The sequence below is a fragment of the Coregonus lavaretus genome, assembly GCF_964263955.1.
Source record: "Coregonus lavaretus genome assembly, chromosome: 38".
NCBI lineage: Eukaryota > Metazoa > Chordata > Actinopteri > Salmoniformes > Salmonidae > Coregonus > Coregonus lavaretus.
Window position 1 is genome coordinate 7,106,834 of NC_140025.1, and position 9,461 is coordinate 7,116,294.

General features: G+C 43.5%; 1 protein-coding gene across 1 annotated transcript; it reads right to left on the reverse strand.

The window, feature by feature from the left end:
• Positions 1-75: 75 nt before the first annotated feature.
• Positions 76-1,467, reverse strand: LOC311112427 (uncharacterized protein; the record flags this gene model as incomplete). Its single annotated transcript, XM_084155559.1, has 3 exons — positions 76-648; positions 803-962; positions 1,139-1,467. The coding sequence occupies 3 exons, from the start codon at positions 1,465-1,467 to the stop codon at positions 76-78; spliced, it is 1,062 nt and encodes a 353-aa protein (XP_084011685.1).
• Positions 1,468-9,461: the final 7,994 nt, after the last annotated feature.

Consider the following 9,461-nt stretch of genomic DNA (forward strand, 5'->3'; position numbering starts at 1 on the left):
GTCTCTGAGAGATATTTGTATTGTATTACTGTACAAGTGTATCAAAGGATTGTGTTGCCGAGAAGAAGTCAATCCCTAGTGATCTGAGTCAGACAAGTTGCCCTGCTCCGTCCAATGTTTTCCCCTCTTCTTCTTATTTCTCTTCCTCTCCGCCATGACGATGGCCACCAACACTGTTATCACCACGGTGATCGTGATAATCAGCACAATAACCATCTCGGCGATACACAGCTCCGTATCCACATCCATCAACCTGTAGTTCGCTAGTTCTGTCGGAGCATTACAGCTAAGATTATAGTAATCATCCAAGAACAGTCTTTGAACACTTCTAAGTTTATGGAACACTCTCTGTAGGTCACAATTGCAGCTCCAGGGGTTTCCTTCCAACAGGATATGGGTACTATAGGTGTGGATGCTTAGGAAGGTCTTGAAGTAGATGGTGCTCATCTGGTTGTGGGCCAGGTTGAGCAGGGCCAGGGAGGTCATGGGGGTGAAGACACCCTCTTGGGTCTTGTTGATCTGGTTCCTCTGCAGGTTGAGGACCTCCAGGGACTTCAGCATGGAGAACATCCCGTTGTTTAGGGAGATGAGATGGTTGGCCTCCAGGTGGAGCTGCCGCAAGGTGGACATGGAGCCGAAGGACCTCACCTGGACAGAATAGAATAGAACACAATAGAATATAATAAAATAAAACACAACAGAATAAAACAAAATAGAACACAATAGAAAATAATAGAATTGTATTGTATCACCTTGTATCACCTTATTAGATGTTGTTCAATAAAAGTAAAAACAACCTCACCTGGATGTTATGGATGGCGTTGCCGGTAAGGTTGAGCCTCTGTAGGCCATCCAAGTGCATGAAGCTCCTGCTGTCCAGGGTGTGCAGGTGGTTGTGGCTCAGCTGCAGCTCCCTCAGAGCATTCAGGCCCAGGGAGAAGCTCTCGCTCAGGGACGAGATCCTGTTTAATCAATCAATAAATCAATCAATGAATCTCTCCATCCATCCATCAAATTGAATTGATAAAGCCCTTTTGACATGAACAGTTGTCACAAAGTGCTTTACAGTAACCCGGCCAAGACCTCGAAGAGAAAAACAGCAACAAGAGCACAGTGGCCAGGAAAAACTCTCCACTACCTGTTCCAACTCAGGTCCAACTTTTGAAGGAACTCTAGCTGGGTGAAGGCCCCATCAGCCACAGCGCTAATGTTGTTGTCGTTTATAAGCAGAACCCTCAGTTTGCGTTCCATTTGGAAGGAACTCTCCGGAATAAAGGTTAGGAGGTTCATAGATAGGTCCAGGTGTTCCGTGTAAGGAGGGATGTGGTTGGGCAGTTGGGTTAAGAGGGCGTTAGTGCAAGTGGCGAGTTTCAGTTCCTCGCGACAGTCGCAGCCTTTCTCGCACGGGGTGCTGTGAGACTTGGAGTAAATCTCCATCAACAGAAGGAGATGAAAGAGGTACTGCATTTTGGCCCCTTAGACCTGGAAAAAAGAGACAGAGAAAGTGTGGTAACACTTTACATAAAGTTGTTGTACCTGTGTAGTAAGGCTGTAAGTACACTAGCAACGACAGTCTATTTATGTAGTCATTTTTGAACTGGAGTAATGGAGTTCAGCAATTTAGCCCTTAACGTTCAGATGGTAGGCTACCCCTGACACAACGGTCTACAACAAAGCATCCATTTTGACCAAATATGGCAATTTCGCCATAATAAAATAAAGAGAAAACATGAATGCCTTACCTGTGTGAGGAGCAGCAGATCTGTCTTTATTCACCCCACTGTTGTTATATCAATAACCTGTCTGAGGCAGGTGGAAAACGTACAGAGAGGACCAGATGCCCCTCAGAAGGCAGACAGACGGGTGGCCCTATTGTTTAGGGCTGTTGCTGTTGACAGGAGAGAGAGAGCGAGAGCGAGAGAGAGAGAGAGAGAGAGAGAGAGAGAGAGAGAGAGAGAGAGAGAGAGAGAGAGAGAGAGAGAGAGAGAGAGAGAGAGAGAGAGAGAGAAGGAGAGTGAGAAGGGGAGCTTGTCAATAATTCACATCTCCGATGAAGAGGGGGCTGGAGAGGAGAGGGGTTTTAAAGAGATTGCTTGTAAACTGGGGCAACATCTGAGAATAAGGCGACACTTCCTTCTTCGAAACATGAGTGTGTGGGTTATGTGATTTAAGGACAGCAGGTGTCTACAGGGGTGGAGGGGAGTGAGATGATCTTCACTTTATGTAGCCTAGTTGATTAATCAGATATTAACCTGTTGAACTGCAGTGAGAAAGATTATAGTAATTCCAACCCAATCCCTAACCTAGTTTGATTATCTATCCTTCAATCAATCATCCATCTACATTAATCTGACATCTCAGTTTATCCACATAAGCCTTTTCCTGATCACCATGTGAAAGACAGAAATTGTTACTTCATGATGGATGCTTGTGGATAGCTAGCTTCTCCTCTACTTATCTGTTGTCCTGTGTACCTCAGTTGGCAAGTGCATGGCGCTAGCATCCACAAGGCTGTGGGTTCAATTCCTGGGTGTATCAAATACACACATAGCCTACTAAAAAGGTATGTATTCACTGAACTGTAAGTTGCTTTAGATCAGGGTTTCCCAAACTCAGTCCTAGGGCCCTCCCTGGGTGCATGTTTTGGTTTTTGCCCCTGTACTACACAGCTGATTCAAATAACCAGGACCCAGGACCGAGTTTGGGAAACCCTGCTTTAGATAATAGCGTCTGCTCAGTGGCATACATAATCTAATGACTGTAGATCAGGTGTCTGCTATGAAAGAGAATTTAGACAGAGTTGTGTAGGGGTTTGAGTTTCATTCTGGCCCCTAGTTTACTTTCCAGCAAGACCTGACCTGAGTCTGTGACTGGAAACAAAGTACTGATATTTCAATATAACAGATCTTTAGTCTGCAGCGCCCCACAAATTGTACACTGAACAAAAATATAAACGCAACATGCAACAATTTCTGAGTTACAGTTCATAAAAGGAAATCAGTCAATTGAAATAAAATCATTAGGACATAATCTATGGATTTCAGATGACTGGGAATACAGATATGCATCTGTTGGTTACAAATACCTTTTTAAAAAAGGTAGGGGCGTGGATCAGAAAACAAGTCAGTTTCTGGTGTGACCAACGTTTGCCTCATGCAGCGCGACACCTCCTTCGAATAGAGTTGATCAGGCTTATGCATGCTTTACGTTGTCCGTAGTTTATGCATGCCTATACCATACGCCACCGCCACCATGAGGCACTCTGTTCACAACGTTGACATCAGCAAACCGCTTGCCCACACTACGCCATACGCGCTGTCTGCCATCTGCCCAATACAGTTGAAATCGGGATTCATCCGTCCATGAAGAGCACACTTCTCCAGTGTGCCAGTGGCCATCGAAGTAGAGCATTTGCCAACTGAAGTCGGTTACGACGCCGAACTACAGTCAGGTCAAGACCCTGGCGAGGACGACGAGCACGCAATTGAGCTTCCCTGAGACGGTTTCTGCAGAAATTATTTGGTTGTGCAAACCCACAGTTTCATCAGCTGTCTGGGTGGCTGGTCTCAGACCATCCTGCAGATGAAGAAGCCAGATGTGGAGGTCCTGGGCTGGCGTGGTTACACCTGGTCTGCAGTTGTGAGGCCGGTTGGACATACTGCCAAATTCTCTAAAACAACATGGGAGGCGGCTTATGGTAGAGACATTAACATTCAATTCTCTGGCAACAGCTCTGATGGACAGTCCTGCAGTCAGCATGCCAATTTCACGCTCCCTCAAAACTTGAGACATCTGTGGCTTTGTGTTGTGTGACAAAACTACACATTTTATAGTGGCCTTTTATTGTCCCCAGCACAAGGTGCACCTGTGTAATGATCATGCTGTTTAAACAGCTTCTTGATATGCCACACTTGTCAGGTGGATGGATTATCTTGGCTAAGGAGAAATGCTCACTAACTGGGATGTAAACAAATTTGAAATACATTTGAAATAAATAAGCTTTTTGTGTGTATGGAACATTTCTGGGATCTTTTATTTCAGCTCATGAAACATGGGACCAACACTTTACATGTTGCGTTTATATTTTTGTTCACTATACTTATAGAAGACTGACTGGACAGATTATAGATCATATTTAGTTACATGCCTAATGCAAAGTAAGTGTGTGCAATTGGTATTCAGTGGGGAGAACAAGTATTTGATACACTGCCGATTTTGCAGGTTTTCCTACTTACAAAGCATGTAGAGTTCTGTCATTTTTATCATAGGTACACTTCAACTGTGAGAGACGGAATCTAAAACAAAAATCCAGAAAATCACATTGTATGATTTTAAAGTAATTAATTTGCATTTTATTGCATGACATAAGTATTTGATCACCTACCAACCAGTAAGAATTCCGGCTCTCACAGACCTGTTAGTTTTTCTTTAAGAAGCTCTCCTGTTCTCCACTCATTACATGTATTAACTGCACCTGTTTGAACTCTTTACCTGTATAAAAGACACCTGTCCACACACTCAATCAAACAGACTCCAACCTCTCCACAATGGCCAAGACCAGAGAGCTGTGTAAGGACATCAGGGATAAAATTGTAGACCTGCACAAGGCTGGGATGGGCTACAGGACAATAGGCAAGCAGCTTGGTGAGAAGGCAACAACTGTTGGCGCAATTATTAGAAAATGGAAGAAGTTCAAGATGACGATCAATCAGCCTCGGTCTGGGGCTCCATGCAAGATCTCACATCGTGGGGCATCAATGATCATGAGGAAGGTGAGGGATCAGCCCAGAACTACATGGCAGGACCTGGTCAATGACCTGAAGAGAGCTGGGACCACAGTCTCAAAGAAAACCATTAGTAACACATTACGCCGTCATGGAGTAAAATCCTGCAGCGCACGCAAGGTCCCCCTGCTCAAGCCAGCGCATGTCCCGTCTGAAGTTTGCCAATGACCATCTGGATGATTCAGAGGAGGAATGGGAGAAGGTCATGTTGTCTGATGAGACAAAAATAGAGCTTTTTGGTCTAAACTCCACTCGCCGTGTTTGGAGGAAGAAGAAGGATGAGTACAACCCCAAGAACACCATCACAACTGTGAAGCATGGAGGTGGAAACATCATTCTTTGGGGATGCTTTTCTGCGAAGGGGACAGGACGACTGCACCGTATTGAGGGGAGGATGGATGGGGCCATGTATCGCGAGATCTTGGCCAACAACCTCCTTCCCTCAGTAAAATCATTGAAGATGGGTCGTGGCTGGGTCTTCCAGCATGACAACGACCCGAAACACACAGCCAGGGCAACTAAGGAGTGGCTCCGTAAGAAGCATCTCAAGGTCCTGGAGTGGCCTAGCCAGTTTCCAGACCTGAACCCAATAGAAAATCTTTGGAGGGAGCTGAAAGTCCGTATTGCCCAGCGACAGCCCCGAAACCTGAAGGTTCTGGAGAAGGTCTGTATGGAGGAGTGGGCCAAAATCCCTGCTGCAGTGTGTGCAAACCTGGTCAAGACCTACAGAAAACGTATGATCTCTGTAATTGCAAACATAGGTTTCTGTACCAAATATTAAGTTCTGCTTTTCTGATGTATCAAATACTTATGTCATGCAATAAAATGCAAATTAATTACTTAAAAATCTTACAATGTGATTTTCTGGATTTTTGTTTCAGATTCCGTCTCTCACAGTTGAAGTGCACTGTGTGCAATTACAGACCTCTACATGCTTTGTAAGTAGGAAAACCTGCAAAATCGGCAGTGTATCAAATACTTGTTCTCCCCACTGTATATAGTCCCGTGTAGCTCAGTTGGTAGAGCATGGCGTTTGCAACGCCAGGGTTGTGGGATCGATTCCCCCGCTAAATGACAATAAAAATATATACATTATTGTAACAGTCCATAAAATATACAGTTGAAGTCGGAAGTTTACATACACCTTAGCCAAATACATTTAAACTCAGTTTTTCACAATTCCTGACATTTTAATCCTAGTAAAGATTCCCTGTCGTAGGTCAGTTAGGATCACCACTTTAATGTAAGAATGTGAAATGTCAGAATAATAGTAGAGAGAATGATTTATTTAAGCTTTTATTTATTTCATCACATTCCCAGTGGGTCAGAAGTTTACATACTCTCAATTAGTATTTGGTAGCATTGTCTTTAAATTGTTTAACTTGGGTCAAACGTTTCGGGTAGCCTTCCACAAGCTTCCCACAATACGTTTTTGTTTCATCAGACCAGAGGACATTTCTCCAAAAAGTGCGATCTTCGTCCCCATGTGCAGTTGCAAACCGTAGTCTGGCTTTTTTATGGCGGTTTTGGAGCAGTGGCTTCTTCCTTGCTGAGCGGCCTTTCAGGTTATGTCAATCTAGGACTCGTTTTACTGTGGATATAGATACTTTCGTCCCTGTTTCCTCCAGCATCTTCACAAGGTCATTTTCTGTTGTTCTGGGATTGATTTGCACTTTTCGCACCAAAGTACTTTCATCTCTAGGAGACAGAACTCGTCTCCTTCCTGAGCGGTATGATGGCTGTGTGGTCCCATGGTGTTTATACTTGCGTACAATTGTTTGTACGGATGGACGTGGTACCTTCAGGCGTTTGGAAATTGCTCCCAAGGATGAACCAGACTTGTGGACGTCTACAGTTTTTTTTCTGAGGTCTTGGCTGATTTCTTTTGATTTTCCCATGATGTCAAGCAAAGAGGCACTGAGTTTGAAGGTAGGCCTTGATATACATCCACAGGTACACCTCCAATTGACTCAAATGATGTCAATTAGCCTATCAGAAGCTTCTAAAGCCATGACATCATTTTCTGGAATTTTCCAAGCTGTTTAAAGGCACAGTCAACTTAGTGTATGTAAACTTCTGACCCACTGGAATTGCGATACAGTGAATTATAAGTGAAATAATTTGTCTGTAAACAATTGTTGGAAAAAGGACTTGTGTCATGCACAAAGTAGATGTCCTTACTGACTTGCCAAAACTATAGTTTGTTAACAAGAAATTTGTGGAGTGGTTGAAAAACAAGTTTTAATGACTCCAACCTAAGTGTATGTAAACTTCCGACTTCTACTGTAAACTTTTTACTAAGTAATATACTACCCTAATCATGTTTGGATATCTTTACTTTTCGAATAAATGTTTTACTATCAATCTTACTGAAACATCACATTACTCTAATTTTCCCTATGCCTTTTCTGTTTGTAGATTAACTTCATTTGCATCAACAAGATGTTTTGAATGATTTCAATATAGAGAAAGCCAAAAAAGTCACACACATATTGTATGTAGAGGAAAGCAACAGTCAGTGTAAAGGGAATAACACATACCTTTTCCTGCTTGTCCTTTGACACAGTATTTGATATCCAGTGACATCCAATGTTTTATCTGTTGTCCACATGTAAGAGCAGAGAGAAGGCCGGTCCTGGAAAGACTGCATCTGTAAGTCTCCCCTTATAAGTCCTCTAAACAAAGGATTGTCTCTGTCAGAGCCACAAGATTGCAGCTGTAAAAGACAACCTCACAGGGGCTAAATCAATGTAACTATCTCTAGAAGTAGCCAGCAGCATCAGAAGATTTGTGAATTACTGTAAGAAAACCACTGATGAATTTGTCATCCCTGCCCCGGATTACACAGACACAGTGATGGTGACGTCACTATGCTCCACATTGCTCTTGATCTGTCCCAGTCTCCCAGAGTCCCAACTGTCACTGTGGTGTGATAGAACAGGGGTTGTTATGGAGACACCTGTCACCTGCTCCAGCTTAGCTGTGGGATACATGATTGATTGAAGACATGATTTGACCAACAGCTGGAGCAGTTGGATTGAGAAAAGGTCCAATGGAAGATCACAGGTGCTGGGATGACCTCCCTAAACATACTATATCATGGTTCTGTAGTAGGATATGCAACTTTACACACCTCTACACACCACACTGCCAGAGCTGTAGAGACAATGTATGTGTCAGTGATAACAAGGCAGCAGAAATAATTAGCGAAATCCACATTATAACATCAGACCCAGTTATTTCCAATTCCACCCATTCCATAACCAGGATTAAAGATAGTGGTGGATGAATGTCGGTAAAAATATACATTAGCTCTACATGGATGCCTGAATCAAATCTTTATTAGAACCATTATGCAGCCCAAACAAACAGATCATAAATGGGTTGTGGTGGTTGTGACGTAATGACTCCTCCTGTGCTTCTGTTGTTGTCCAGCAGAGGGTATCAGTTACTCATTTACAATCAATGCACACACCATGCAATTGTACCTTCTACCTTTGAATTTGGTACTGCATGTACCAACTGCCAATGTATTTTTGCTGTCATGTTGATCATGTCAAATGAAGAGTGTCACGTGGTATTCAGTAGTTTCCTATCCTCATTGTATCCCAGCGCAATGGCACCCTATTCCCTATATAGAGCACTACTTCAGACCAGAGCCCTATGGTCCCCAATCAAAAGTAGTGCACTATGAAGGGAATAAGGCTCCATTTGGGACTCAAGCAATGTTTGGGTACCAAGTTTGGGTCACATTTGATCAGCACATTGAACAACATTAGAATGACTGTGTGAGGACCTCTATTCCTGCCAATGACCCTCACAGATGCAAGAGAGAGAGAGAGATGGAGTGAAAGAGAGAGAAATAGAGAGAGATGGGGAGAGAGAGAGAGAGAGAGAGAGAGAGAGAGAGAGAGAGAGAGATGGAGTGAAAGAGAGAGAAAGAAAGAAGAGAGAGAGAGAGAGAGAGAGAGAGAGAGAGAGAGAGAGAGAGAGAGAGAGAGAGAGAGCGAGAGAGAGAGAGAGAGGGGGGACTCATTATGTTAGCTTTATAATGTTTGACAAGAATGAGGGAACAGGGGGTCGTCACAGAGCTTTATTACTGAAGGAGAAACACAGAGGAACAAACATAAAACAATAGGTTGAACAAGTAAGTAGACCTACCAATGATCCTGTGCACTTTCACTCAACAGACAGAAGCTTATGGCAATTTGAGCAGTTTAATTTTAAATAGAATATGTGTGGGTCATCAGAGTTTATGGGATATGTGAGAAAGAGCTGTGAAAACAGCCACTTTGCATTGCAAGCCAAGCTGTCTAAGCTGTCCAGGCTGTCCAACAAACTTGTTAACATTTGCAACAGTGTAACGTAACTTACTGCAATGTTCTTATTGTTAGCTGTAGGAACAGACTGGGAGCAGCAGGATGGTCAGACTAAACGTTCCCACTAACCGACAGATCAAATGTAGCATATGTGGAAGGAAGAAGGAGGGAATTAACATAGCCAGCGCAGATTGTGTGCGACTCATGTCGGTCAACATTCAGCCACAACAAGGGGAGTGGGCCAGGGATCCACAGATGTGGCCCTGGGACTGGGACTGGGACTGGGGACTGGGGACTGCCATTGACCCGTCCTATGAGGTGTTAGTAGGAAAACACGTCCCTCAAATACAGTACAGCC